The sequence below is a fragment of the Stenella coeruleoalba genome, assembly GCF_951394435.1.
Source record: "Stenella coeruleoalba genome assembly, chromosome: 8".
Lineage (NCBI taxonomy): Eukaryota > Metazoa > Chordata > Mammalia > Artiodactyla > Delphinidae > Stenella > Stenella coeruleoalba.
In genome coordinates, this window is record NC_137154.1 from 78,770,282 (window position 1) to 78,783,730 (window position 13,449).

Consider the following 13,449-nt stretch of genomic DNA (forward strand, 5'->3'; position numbering starts at 1 on the left):
GCGGAGCACAGGCTCCGGACGCGCAGGCTCAGTGGCCATGGCTCACGGCGCAGCCGCTCCGCGGCATGTGGGATCTTACCAGACTGGGACATGAACTCGTGTCCCCTGCATCGGCAGGCGGACTGTCAACCACTGCGCCACCAGGGAAGCCCCATCTTCAAACTTTTGATATTGAATAATCCAGTTATAATAATATTTGCTAACATTTATCACTCTATGCCACTGTGCTTAGTGCTTTTATGCATTGTTTCATTTAGTACTCATAACAATCCTTTGACTTAGGTACTATTATATTTTTTTAACTTTATGGATGAGGAAACTAGGGCTTGATATGTTAAACATAAGAAATGGAGCTGGAAATTGAACCCATGTCTGTCTAATTCTGAAATACATGTTTTTAATCACTATTCTGTATGAATCTTAAAACAATAAATACTTAACTATTCTTCTGTTGCTCACTTCTCCCCATAGGAGGTATACATTCGTGTCATTAGAACTTAAACTTATTTGTATGTAAAACATAAATTTCTCTATATAATGTGTAATGGTGAATATACTGAAAGTTGAAAGAACTGTGAAATTATCCTCTTCCCCATAATAACATTTTCCCAATACAAGTTTTTCAGGGTAGACCAAGGAAGTAGGACCCCTTCTAACTTGCCTGTTACTTACATGATGTTTCAACTCTTTCTTAACAAAGAAAAGAGAAATTCTTCAGTTTTTACCTCTCTGTCATCAAAATTTATTTTCTACCCTGTTCATTTTTTGTCAGTTCCTCCTCTTAGAAAGAAAAATTGTCCTTTTTCCCAACTCAAACTAATTTTTCCATCTATACTTTGGAATCTGCTTCCAAGGGACCTTCTCTTCAGAGTTATCTCTGTCCTTCTACTCATTTCTCGTTGGCTTTTAAACATAATCACATATTTTCCTTCTTAATAATGTATTATATTATATTAGATATAATGATACTGTAATATAATATTTAGTATAATTAAAACATAAGCGAACCTTCCCTTAATTCATCTTTCCTTCCAACCACACTTTTTGTTTTCTTTCCTTTATAGCCAGGTTTTTTACTCTAGGTATTTCTACTTCCTGATTGCCCATTCATTGTTTATACATTATAATTCTGCCTTTCTATTCTTAGTGCTTTGTTGAAAATGCTCCTGTTAGATACTCTCATGATATTTTGCTCTTATAGCATTTATTAACTATGATTGCTTCTTTCAAATATTCAATAGACTATAAACTCCAGAAGGGCATAAACTATTACTGACTTTAGTTCAGAGTTATGTTGTCTCTGTGTACTTAGCAAAGTGCCTAACACAAGGAAGGCTTTTAGTAAACATATGCTGAATGAATGAATAGACATTCAAACTAGTTACAATCACTTAAACTTTCAGCCTCAAAAAACTGATTGTAAAGAGCCTCTATAAAGTAGTGTAGTTCCTAAGGAGTTTATTATATGTTGAGTAAGGAGATGTTTAGCACACTAGTGGTTGCTTTTTGCTAAGGTATAAGATGTATGTGTAGAAATATGTCACAATAAAACTTCTATTTGCAATATGTTTTATAGTTATAGTTTCAAGTATTTGATGCCTATGTTTTAAATTAATATTCCAGGTAGAAATAAATTCTAATTCTGGAATTTTTATCACTATGAATCCTGCTGGAAAAGGTTATGGAGGAAGACAAAAACTGCCTGATAACCTTAAACAGCTTTTCAGGCCAGTAGCCATGTCTCGTCCAGACAATGAGCTTATTGCAGAAGTTATTCTCTATTCAGAAGGCTTTAAAGATGCTAAGGTGTTGGGCAGAAAATTGGTAGCTATCTTCAATCTATCCAGGTGAGTTTTCCTGTTTTAAATATTTTAATATTTTATAGTTCCATGATTGATCAGGGTTATTAATGACCATTTTCCACATTTGTCCAATTTACCTATTCAGTGATTTTCATATTGGTGATTTTCATAAGTACAATTTTGTATTGTACTCAAGGTGTTGGTAAGAAAGATTTTAGTTTGAATAACAGAAACGTCTGGCTCAAAACTGCTTGTTTTTCATAAATACTATTAATTCAATTTCACGTTTTTTCTGCAAAATATTTTTATTGGAGTACTCCAGCTAAATGATACTTACTAAACTAATTTACCAGCTGACCACTCAAAGCCTACTGTTGTTTGGAGGGAATCTTTCACATTTTTTTTTTTTTTTATGTCTGATTTCTAGTAATAGAGATTAACTTTTAGCTTCTTTGGACAACCTAGAATTCTGGTCCGTATTACTTAAGAGACAGTGAGAACTAGAGTGTCAGAGATTGAGAGCAAGATGGATTGATTAAAGACTTTAGGAATAAAAGTAACAGGTGGTTATCATTTAGTGTCTTCATTAAGATGATAGCCAGTTTGTGAAAGGTTTATCCTGATCCTTGAGAACCATCCATCTTTAACATTTTACTTGAGTGATTATTTTGTGTTGCTTGATTCATTTTTATAAACTAATGTAATATTAGGAATTATTTCTATGTGTTAGTAGTTAGATTCTGTATTTCTTTTAATATGATTACAAAAATAATTTCTTATAGCTATTTGATGATTTATGATTTCCATGTCTTTACCTAAGAGAACTTTTGACACCTCAGCAACATTATGACTGGGGTTTGAGAACTTTGAAGACAGTTCTGAGAGGAAGTGGAAATCTTCTTAGACAGCTGAAGAAAACTAGTGTTAAACAAAAAGGTATGATTCATTATGCCAATTATAATCTTATTTTTTAAAATAAGTTTTAATTTATTATAGTTTTAGATTTATATAAAAGTTATACATATAGTATAGAGGGTTTCTGAATATTACGTTCTCCCAGTTTCTCCTGTTGTTAACATCTTACATTAGTATTGTACATTTATTGAAACTAATGAACCAACATTGATTCATAATTTTTTAATAAAGTCCATAATTTATTGAGATTTTTCCTAATTTTTACCTATGTCTCATCATAACTTTTAAACATGCATTAAATATTTAATAGTTGTGGTATATAGAGGAATAGTCTAGTCCACTTGTGCTCAATCTTTAACAGGCATTAGAGTCACCTAGAGGCTTGTTGAAACACAGATTGTTGGACCCCACACCCAAAGTTCCTGAATTGGTAGGTCTGGAATAGAATCTGAAAATTTGTCTAGTCTTGAAACAAGAACAGAAACCTTAGAAACACATGGAGATTTTCTCTTTCAAAGATAGTATACTAAACAAAATTACCCTTTTACTTTTTTTTTTTGAATTTTTAAATTTAATTATATATATATTTTTATACAGCAGGTTCTTATTAGTCATCAATTTTATACACATCAGTGTATACGTGTCAATCCCAATCTCCCAGTTCATCACACCACCACCTCCACCACCACCCCCAGCCGCTTTCCCCCCTTGGTGTCCATACGTTTGTTCTCTACATCTCTGTCTCAACTTCTGCCCTGCAAACCGCTTCATCTGTACCATTTTTCTAGGTTCCACATATATACGTTCATATACGCTGTTTGCTTCTCTCTTTCTGACTTACTTCACTCTGTATGACAGTCTCCATATCCATCCACAGCTCAACAAATGACCCAATTTAGTTCCTTTTTATGGCTGAGTAATATTCCATTGTATATATGTACCACAACTTCTTTATCCATTCATCTGTCGATGGGCATTTAGGTTGCTTTCATGACCTGGCTATTGTAAATAGTGCTGCAATGAACATTGGGGTGCTTCTGTCTTTTTGCATTATGGTTTTCTCTGGGTATATGCCCAGTAGTGGGATTGCTGGATCATATGGTAATTCTATTTTTAGTTTTTTAAGTAACCTCCATACTGTTCTCCATAGTGGCTGTATCAATTTACATTCCCACCAACAGTGCAAGAGGGTTCCCTTTTCTCCACACCCTCTCCAGCATTTGTTGTTTGTAGATTTTCTGATGAAGCCCATTCTAACTGGTGTGAGGTTATACTTCATTGTAGTTTTGATTTGCATTTCTCAAATAATTAATGATGTTGAGCAGCTTTTCATGTACTTCTTGGCCATCTGTATGTCTTCTTTAGAGAAATGTCTATTTAGGCCTTCTGCCCATTTTTGGATTAGGTTGTTTGTTTTTTAATATTGAGCTGCATGAGCTGTTTATATATTTTGGAGATTGACCCTTTGTCCATTGATTCATTTGCAAATATTTTCTCCCATTCTGAGGGTTGTCTTTTCGTCTTGTTTATGGTTTCCTTTGCTGTGCAAAAGCTTTGAAGTTTCATTAGGTCCCATTTGTTTATTTTTATTTCCATTACTCTAGGAGGTGGATCAGAAAAGATCTTGCTGTGATTTATGTCAAAGAGTGTTCTTCCTATGTTTTCCTCTAAGAGGTTTATAGTATCCAGTCTTATATTTAGGTCTCTAATACATTTTGAGTTTGTTTTTGTGTATGGTGTTAGGGAGTGTTCTAATTTCCTTCTTTTGCATGTAGCTGTCCAGTTTTCCCAGCACCACTTATTGAACAAACTGTCTTTTCTCCATTGAATATCCTTGCCTCCTTTGTCATAGATTAACTGACCATAGGTGCATGGGTTTATCTCTGCACTTTCTATCTTGTTCCATTGATTTGTGTTTCTGTTTTTGTGCTAGTACCATATTGTCTTGATTACTATAGCTTCGTAGTATAGTCTGAAGTCACGGAGTCTGATTCCTCCAGCTCCGCTTTTTTCCCTCAAGACTGCTTTGGCTCTTTGGGGTCTTTTGTGTCTCCATACAAATTTTAAGATATTTTTTTCTAGTTCTGTAAAAAATTCCATTGGTAATTTGATAGGGATTGCATTGAGTCTGTAGATTGCTTTGGGTAGGATAGTCATTTTCACAATATTGATTTTTCCAGTCCAAGAACATGGTATATCTCTCCGTTTGTATCATCTTTGATTTCTTTCATCAGTGTCTTTTAGTGTCCTGTATACAGGTCTTTCGTCTCCCTAGGTAGGTTTATTCCTAGGTATTTTATTCTTTTTGTTGCAATGATAAATGGTAGTGTTTCCTTAATTTCTCTTTCAGATTTTTCATCATTACTATAAAGGAATGCAAGAAATTTCTGTGCATTAATTTTGTATCCTGCAACTTTACCAAATTCATTGATTAGCTCTAGTAGTTTTCTGGTGGCATCTATAGGATTCTCTATGTATAGTATCACGTCATCTGCAAGCAGTGACAGTTTTACTTCTTCTTTTCCAATTTGTATTCCTTTTATTTCTTTTTCTTCTCTGATTGCCGTGGACAGGACTTCCAATACTATGTTGAATAATAGTGGTGAGAGTGAACATCCTTGTCTTGTTCCTGATCTTAGAGGAAATGCTTTCAGTTTTTCACCATTGAGAATGATGTTTGCTGTGGGTTTGTTGTATATGGCCTTTATTATGATGAGGAAGGTTCCCTCTATGTGCACTTTCTGGAGAGTTTTTATCATAAGTGAGCGTTGAATTTTGTCAAAAGCTTTTTCTGTATCTATTGAGATGAACATATGGTTTTTCTTCTTCAATTTGTTAATATGGTGTATCACATTGATTGATTTGCTTATAATGAAGTCTCCTTGCATCCCTGGGATAAATCCCACTTGATCATGGTGTATGATCCTTTTAATGTGTTGTTGGATTCTGTTTGCTAGTATTTTGTTGAGCCTTTTTTGTTTTTTTTGTGGTATGCGGGCCTCTCACTGCTGTGGCCTCTCCCGTTGTGGAGCACAGGATCCGGACGCGGAGACTCAGCGGCCATGGCTCACAGACCCAGCCATTTCGTGGCATGTGGGATCTTCCTGGACCAGGGCACGAACCCGTGTCCCCTGCATTGGCAGGTGGACTCTCAACCACTGTGCCACCAGGGAAGCCCTGTTGAGGCTTTTGCATCTATATTCATCAGTGATATTGGTCTGTAATTTTCTTTTTTTCTAGTATCTTTGTCTGGTTTTGGTATCACAGTGATGGTGGCCCTAAAGAATGAGTTTTGGAGTGTTCCTTCCTCTGCAGTTTTTTGGAAGAGTTTGAGAAGGATGGGTGTTAGCTCTTCTCTAAATGTTTGATAGAATTCACCTGTGAAGCCATCTGTTCCTGGACTTTTGTTTTTTGGAGGATTTCATTACTTGTGATTGGTCTGTTCATAGTTTCTATTTATTCCTGGTTCAGTCTTGGAAGATTATACCTTTCTAAGAATTTGTCCATTTCTTCCAGGTTGTCCATTTTATTGGCATAGAGTTGCTTGTAGTAGTCTCTTAGGTTGCTTTGTATTTCTGCGGTGTCTGTTGTAACTTCTCCTTTTTCATTTTTAATTTTGTTGATATGAGTCCTCTCCCTCTTTTTCTTGATGAGTCTGGCTAATGGTTTATCAATTTTCTTTATCTTCTCAAAGAACCAGCTTTTAGTTTTATTGATCTTTGCTATTGTTGTCATTGTTGTCTTTCTTTCTATTTCATTTATTTCTGCTCTGATCTTTATGCTTTCTTTCCTTCTGCTAACTTTGCATTTTGTTTGTTCTTCTTTCTCTAGTTCCTTTAGGTGTAAGGTTAGATTGTTTATTTGAGATGTTTGTTGTTTCTTGATGTAGGCTGGTATAGCTATAAACATCCCTCTTAAACTGCTTTTGCTGCATCCCATAGGTTTTAGATCGTTGTGTTTTCATTGTCATTTGTCTCTAAGTATTTTTTGATTTCCTCTTTGATTTCTTCAGTGATCTCTTGGTTATTTAGTAGTATATTGTTTACCCTCCATGTGTTCGTGTTTTTTATGTTTTTTTCCCTGTAATTCATTTCTGATCTTATAGCGTTGTGGTCAGAAAAGATGCTTGATATGATTTCAATTTTCTTAAATTTACTGAGGCTTGATTTGTGACCCAAGATGTGATGTATCCTGCAGAATGTTCCATGTGCACTTGAGAAGAAAGTGTAATCTGCTGTTTTAGGATGGAATGTCCTATAAATATCAATTAAATCTCTCTGGTCTATTGTGTCATTTAAAGCTTCTGTTTCCTTATTTATTTTCATTTTGGATGATCTGTCCATTGGTGTAAGTGAGGGGTTAATGTCCCCCACTCTTACTGTGTTACTCTTGATTTCCTCTTTTATAGCTGTTAGCAGTTGCCTTATGTATTGAGGTGCTCCTATGTTGGGTGCATATATATTTATAATTGGTATAGCTTCTTCTTGGATTGATCCCTTGATCATTATGTAGTATCCTTCCTTGTCTCTTGTAACATTCTTTATTTTATAGTCTATTTATCTGATATGAATATTGCTACTCCAGCTTTCTTTTGATTACCATTTGCATGGAGTATCTTTTTCCATCCCCCACTTTCAGTCTGTATGTGATCCTAGGTCTGAAGTGTGTCTCTTGTAGACAGCATATATATGGGTCTTGTTTTTGTATCCATTCAGCAAGCCTGTGTCTTTTGGTTGGAGCATTTAATCCATTCACGTTTAAGGTAATTATCGATATGTATGTTCCTATGACTATTTTCTTAATTGTTTTGGGTTTGTTTTTGTAGGTCCTTTTCTTCTCTTGTGTTTCCCACCTAGAGAAGTCCCTTTAGCATTCATTGTAGAGTTGGTCTGGTGGTGCTGAATTCTCTTAGCTTTTGCTTGTCTGTAAAGCTTTTCATTTTTCTATCAAACCTGACTGAGATTCTTGCTGGTAGAGTAGTCTTGGTTGTAGGTTCTTCCCCTTCATCACTTTAAATATGTCCTGCCAGTCCCTTCTAGCTTATAGAGTTTCTGCTGAGAAATCAGCTGTTAACCTTATGGGAGTTCCCTTGTATGTTATTTGTCATTTTTCCCTTGCTGCTTTCAATAATTTTTCTTTGTCTTTAATTTTTGCCAATTTGATTATTATGTGTCTTGGCGTGTTTCTCCTTGGGTTTATCCTGTATGGGACTCTTTGTGCTTCCTGGACTTGGGTGGCTATTTCCTTTCCCATGTTAGGGAAGTTTTTGACTATAATCTCTTCAAATATTTTCTTGGCTCCTTTCTTTCTCTCTTCTCCTTCTGGGACCCCTATAGTGTGAATGTTGTTGTGTTTAATCTTGTGCCAGAGGTCTCTTAGGCTGTCTTCATTTCTTTTCATTCTTTTTTCTTTATTCTGTTCTGTGGCAGTGAATTCCACCATTCTGTCTTCCAGTTCACTTATCCGTTCTTCTGCCTCAGTTATTCTGGTATTGATTCCTTCTAGTGTATTTTTCATTTCAGTTATTTTATTTTTCAATCTGTTTGTTTGTTCTTTAATTCTTTTAGGTCTTTGTTAAACATTTCTTGCATCTTCTCAATCTTTGCCTCCATTCTTTTTCCGAGGTCCTGGATCATCTTCACTATCATTATTCTGAATTCTTTTTCTGGAAGGTTTCCTATCTCTACTTCATTCAGTTGTTTTTCTGGGGTTTTATCTTGTTCCTTCATCTGGTACATAGCCCTCTGCCTTTTCATCTTGTCTATCTTTTTGTGAATGCGGTTTTTGTTTCACAGGCTGCAGGATTGTAGTTCTTGCTTCTGCTGTCTGCCCTCTGCTGGTTGAGGCTATCTAAGAGTCTTGTGCAAGTTTCCTGATGGGAGGGAGTGGTGGTGGGTAGAGCTGGCTGTTGCTCTGGTGGGCAGAGCTCAGTAAAACTTTAATCCACTTGTCTGCTGATAGGTGGGGCTGGGTTCCCACCCTATTGGTTGTTTGACCTGAGGCGAGCCAACACTGGAACCTGCAGGCTCTTTGGTGGGGCTAATGGCGGCCTCTGGGAGGACTCACACCAAGGAGTATTTCCCAGAACTTCTGCTGCCAGTGTCCTTGTCCTCACGGTGAGCCACAGCCACCTACCGCCTCTGCAGGATACCCTCCAACACTAGCAGGTAGGTCTGGTTTAGTCTCTCCTGTGGTCACTGCTCCTTCCCCTTGGTCCCGATGTGCACACTACTTTGTGTGTGCCCTCCAAGAGTGGAGTCTCTGTTTCCTCCAGTCCTGTCAGAGTCATGCAATCAAATCTCGCTAGCCTTCAATGTCTGATTCTCTAGGAATTCCTCCTCCCATTGGCAGACCCCCTGGTTTGCAAGCCTGACGTGGGGCTCAGAACCTTCACTCCAGTGGGTGGACTTCTGTGGTATAAGTGTTCTCCGGTCTGTGAGTCACCCACCCAGCAGTTATGGGATTTTGTTTTATTGTGATTGTGCCCCTTGTACTGTCTCATTGTGGCTTCTCCTTTGTCTTTGCATATGGGGTATCTTTTTTGGTGAGTTCCAGTGTGTTCCTGTTGATGACTGTTCAGCAGTTAGTTGTGAGTCTCATGTTCTCGCTAGAGGGAGTGAGAGCACATCCTTCTACTCCCCCATCTTGGTTCAGGCTCCAAAATTACCCTTTTAAAGAAATATTTTAAGATTATAAAAATACCTTTTTTTAGATTAATTAATTTATTGAAGCTGCTCTGGGTCTTAGTTGCAGCACGCAGGATCTTCGTTATGGCACGCGGGATCTTTTCGTTGCAGCATGTGGCCTCTTTAGTTGCGGCACATTGGCTTCTTCGTTGTGGCATGAGGGCTTCTTAGTTGTGGCATGTGAACTCTTAGTTGCGGCATCCATGTGGGATCTAGTTCCCCGACCAGGGAATTATCTCAGGCCTCCTGTGTTGGGGAGTGTGGAGTCTTATCCACTGGACCATCAGGGAAGTCCCAAAAGTACCTTGGAGCAAAGGATAATTTTAGATTTATTACAGTAAAGTTGCGAAGTTAGCATTTCCATCATTTCCCTCTTATTTGCTGTGGTACATTTGTCAAAACTGGGAAACTGAGGCTGGTACATTACTATTAACTAAGTTCCAGACTTCATTTGGATTTCACCTGCTTTATCATTAATGTCCTCTTTCTGTTCCAAGATTGAATCTAGGGTGCCATGTTGTATTAAGTTGTCCTGTCTCCTTAAGTCTCCTCTGCTCTGTGACAGTTTCTCAGTCTGTTTTTGTATTCATGACCCTGACAGGGCCCTAGTCAGATATCATGTAGACTCTTCCTCAGTCTGGGTTTTTTTTCTGATATTTAACTCATGATTTAATTGAGTTGTGAACATTTGGAAAAAAATACTGCAGAGGTGGAGTGCCCTTTTTAATTCATTTTAGTGGGTACATAATAACCTTTTGACATCACTGGTGATGTTCACCTTCATTACTTATGTTAATGTTTTCCAGGTTTCTCTACTGTAAAGTTGTTATTTTCCCCTTTCCTGACTCTCTTCTTTGGAAGCCAGTTACTAAATCTAGCTCACCTTGAAAGTGAGGAGGCAAGGATTAAGCTCCATCTCTTAGGGGGGGGGAGTATCTGCTTATATAATTTGAAACTCTTCTGTAAAGAAGATTTGTCTCTTCTTTTCCATGATGTATTTATTAAATCATTTATTCAGATCAGTATGGACTCATGCATATTTTTTTATACTTTACCACTTTTTTCCCCATTTATATAAAGTAAGTTATTACCCCCACCAATTGATGTTTGCCTTCATGAAAGGCTGAATATTCAGCCTCTAGGTTGCTATCCAAATTTAAGTTAAATCACCATGAAAATAAGATAACATAAGAAAGAAGACTACATGAAATTACCTATTTGGACTTTAAATGGTCAAAATATACATCTTAAAAAAGGAAACTACAGCTTTTTTATTAGGTTGGCATATACCAGGGCAGATAAGGTATTTGTTGAAGTACTTAGATTACCATTTTTCAGTTGTCTATCTCTGGTGATTTTCATGAAATCTATAAACCATACCTGTAGTAAATAAAGATGGCTTACTTATGAGTTCAGTGCTTTAAATAAACTCTAGTGCAGCCAAGCCTCTTTATATATATTTAAAGATAGAAATATTAAACAATTATAGAGAAATACCATACTAAAAATAGTTTCTTGCCTTTATATAGGTGTCTGATCAATTAATAGCTAATATCCTTGAAAAAATAAGAATCTGACGATATTAGTATTTACATTTGGTTTAAGAATAGATTTATGAACCAGTTTTGAGCAACACTGATCAAAGAGTTTTGCTCAGTTTGTTAGTTTTTAGTTTTAGGACAAAAATCTCTGCGAGGCAAATATGCTGGTATATTTGGAAAGATACCTAAATCTGGAATTAAATGCCACCTATAATACTTAATGCTGAGCTCTCTCAGATAAGTCATTTAAACCCTTAGAGACTTAATGGTCTCGTGTAAAATTGGAATAATAATAGAAATACTTCCTTACTCTATACAGTTGTTATAAGGATTACGTCAGAATGGTAAAGTACTATGCAAAGAAATGTGTTAATGATTTTTATTATTAATTAAAGTCTGGGTACCCTGGGATTCAAATTCTATGAAAAATAGTCCAAAACTCAGTAATACTTGTTTTTCAGCAGTTAAAAGATAGTTAAGTAAGCTTGCCAATTCGCATGATAGCATATGTCTTTAAATGTTACTAAATTCTAGTGCATCATTTAATTACTAATAATGCATATCAAGGCACGTAAAGACTTTTTATAGTCATTAGATTCATAACTAATAATTTTAAAATGAAACTTTTTCTCTAGTTAATGAAAGTCATATTGTGGTACAAGCACTGAGGCTTAATACAATGTCAAAGTTTACATTTGCTGATTGCACTCGGTTTGATGCACTGATTAAAGATGTGTTTCCTGGAATTGACTTTAAAGAAGTAGAATATGATGAACTGAATGCTGCATTAAAGCAAGTCTTTGAGGAGGCCAACTATGAAATCATATCCAATCAGGTAACTGTCAAGAATACTTCATAATATATTGATCCTTTCTCCTAGTTAATTCTTTATTAACTATCTTTATCTTTTATCTTTCAACTTATCTTTCATCTTTCAACTTAAATCTTTCTCACTCATGAAAGCCTTCCCTAATTTTCAAGTCCAAATTAGGTCCCCTTGCTATGTGCTTTCCTTACCTTTGTTGTATATACATATTTAATGTTAAGTTGCACACTTGATTAATATTTGATTAATATTAATATTTGATTCTCCCCCACCAGATAGTAGTCTCCATGAAAGGTGGGATCCATGTCTGTTTTACCATTTTATTCCTAGTGCCTGTTACAGAGCCTGGCATGTAATAGATCCATCATATGTGTCTTTGATAGTTGATTATGTATGATTTAGTTTAACTTTGACAATTTCTTAGGAGAACTTCACTTTCGTAGGTCTTTTTATGTAGCACAAATACATGTTCAAAATGAATACTTTTTCCTCAGGGGTATAAATGAATGAATGAATTAGCAAAGTGAATAAAATATTTAGTATATTTTATTTGAATGAATGAGTGAGTGAAGACAATAGTGAACATATTGTATTGTCAACTTGGAAAGCATACTTCTTTTTTTTAAAGAAATATGAATTTAAAGATCATGTTGTAAATATATTCAGATTTGTTTAGTAATTCTTCTATTTTAAGGCTTTATCTTCCACTGAAGAAACAAAAGGCTTAATTTATGTTTGAAATAGAACAACTGTTGTCGAATGAGAGTAGAACTGTGTTTGATTGTACACTATAAATCATATATGAACATGTTTCTTTTCTACTAGATCAAGAAGGCTTTAGAATTGTATGAACAATTACGCCAGAGGATGGGAGTTGTTATTGTTGGTCCAAGTGGTGCTGGAAAATCAACTCTTTGGAGAATGTTAAGGGCAGCACTTTGTAAAATTGGCAAAGTGGTAAAACAATATACCATGAATCCCAAAGCTATGCCTAGACATCAATTATTAGGCCATATTGACATGGATACAAGGGAATGGTCTGATGGTGTTTTGACAAATAGTGCTCGCCAAGTAGTTCGAGAACCTCAAGGTTGGTCTCTATTGTGTGATTTATTGATTTATTTAATAATTTTTAGAGGATGATAGAGGTTGTCTATAATGCTATCCTTTTCAAGTCTTATACATGACCATAAACTGCCGTATAGTGATCTACTTTGATATTTTACTTTGGAGGGGTGAAGACATGCTATCATTTTTACCTGTTATTCCATAGCAACTTTTATTATAATAGAAACTCAGAGTAATCTGGGTGAAATGTAGTTTACAGCTAGATTAATCTACTGAATAAAATAATATCTTTGATTGCTGAACTGATATTATAATACCTCATAAATAAGCAAGATAAGTTTTTATTTAGGATTAAAATTGGTATGTGTGTCTGAACTTATCAGTTTGAATACAGTGCTTTCAATAATTTTGAAAATTTGAGTCATAAAATAGTAGACTTTCTGGTCTAAATTTTTTGGCTTGGTGTTTAACAGAATTCTTGGTCAGACTCCCTACTTTTTGTTAGATCATAATTTAATTAATAGTTGTTTTCCTAAGCCAGTGAATGAAAGGTTTAGAATGTCTTAAGACATTGGAAGGAATTTTCAGTGTATAGTGTCTTCATTTTCAAT

The 13,449-nt window shown here is 35.6% G+C and overlaps 1 protein-coding gene across 5 annotated transcripts in view; it reads left to right on the plus strand.

Annotated features, from left to right (window-relative positions):
• The window catches only part of DYNC2H1 (dynein cytoplasmic 2 heavy chain 1), a 376,702-nt gene that overhangs the window by 70,923 nt on the left and 292,330 nt on the right, over positions 1-13,449 (plus strand). For 4 of the 5 annotated variants that reach the window (XR_013829425.1, XM_079929106.1, XM_079929107.1 and 1 more), the window contains exons 35-38: positions 1,624-1,847; positions 2,623-2,738; positions 11,580-11,779; positions 12,596-12,860. Coding sequence is in view for 4 of the 5 variants with exons in the window: in XM_079929106.1 (XP_079785232.1) it covers positions 1,624-1,847; positions 2,623-2,738; positions 11,580-11,779; positions 12,596-12,860 (805 nt within the window). In the remaining variant the exon portion in view is untranslated. Of the gene's footprint in view, positions 1-11; positions 664-1,623; positions 1,848-2,622; positions 2,739-11,579; positions 11,780-12,595; positions 12,861-13,449 lie in introns of those variants that run through there. The other variant, XM_079929109.1, reaches the window with a different exon arrangement.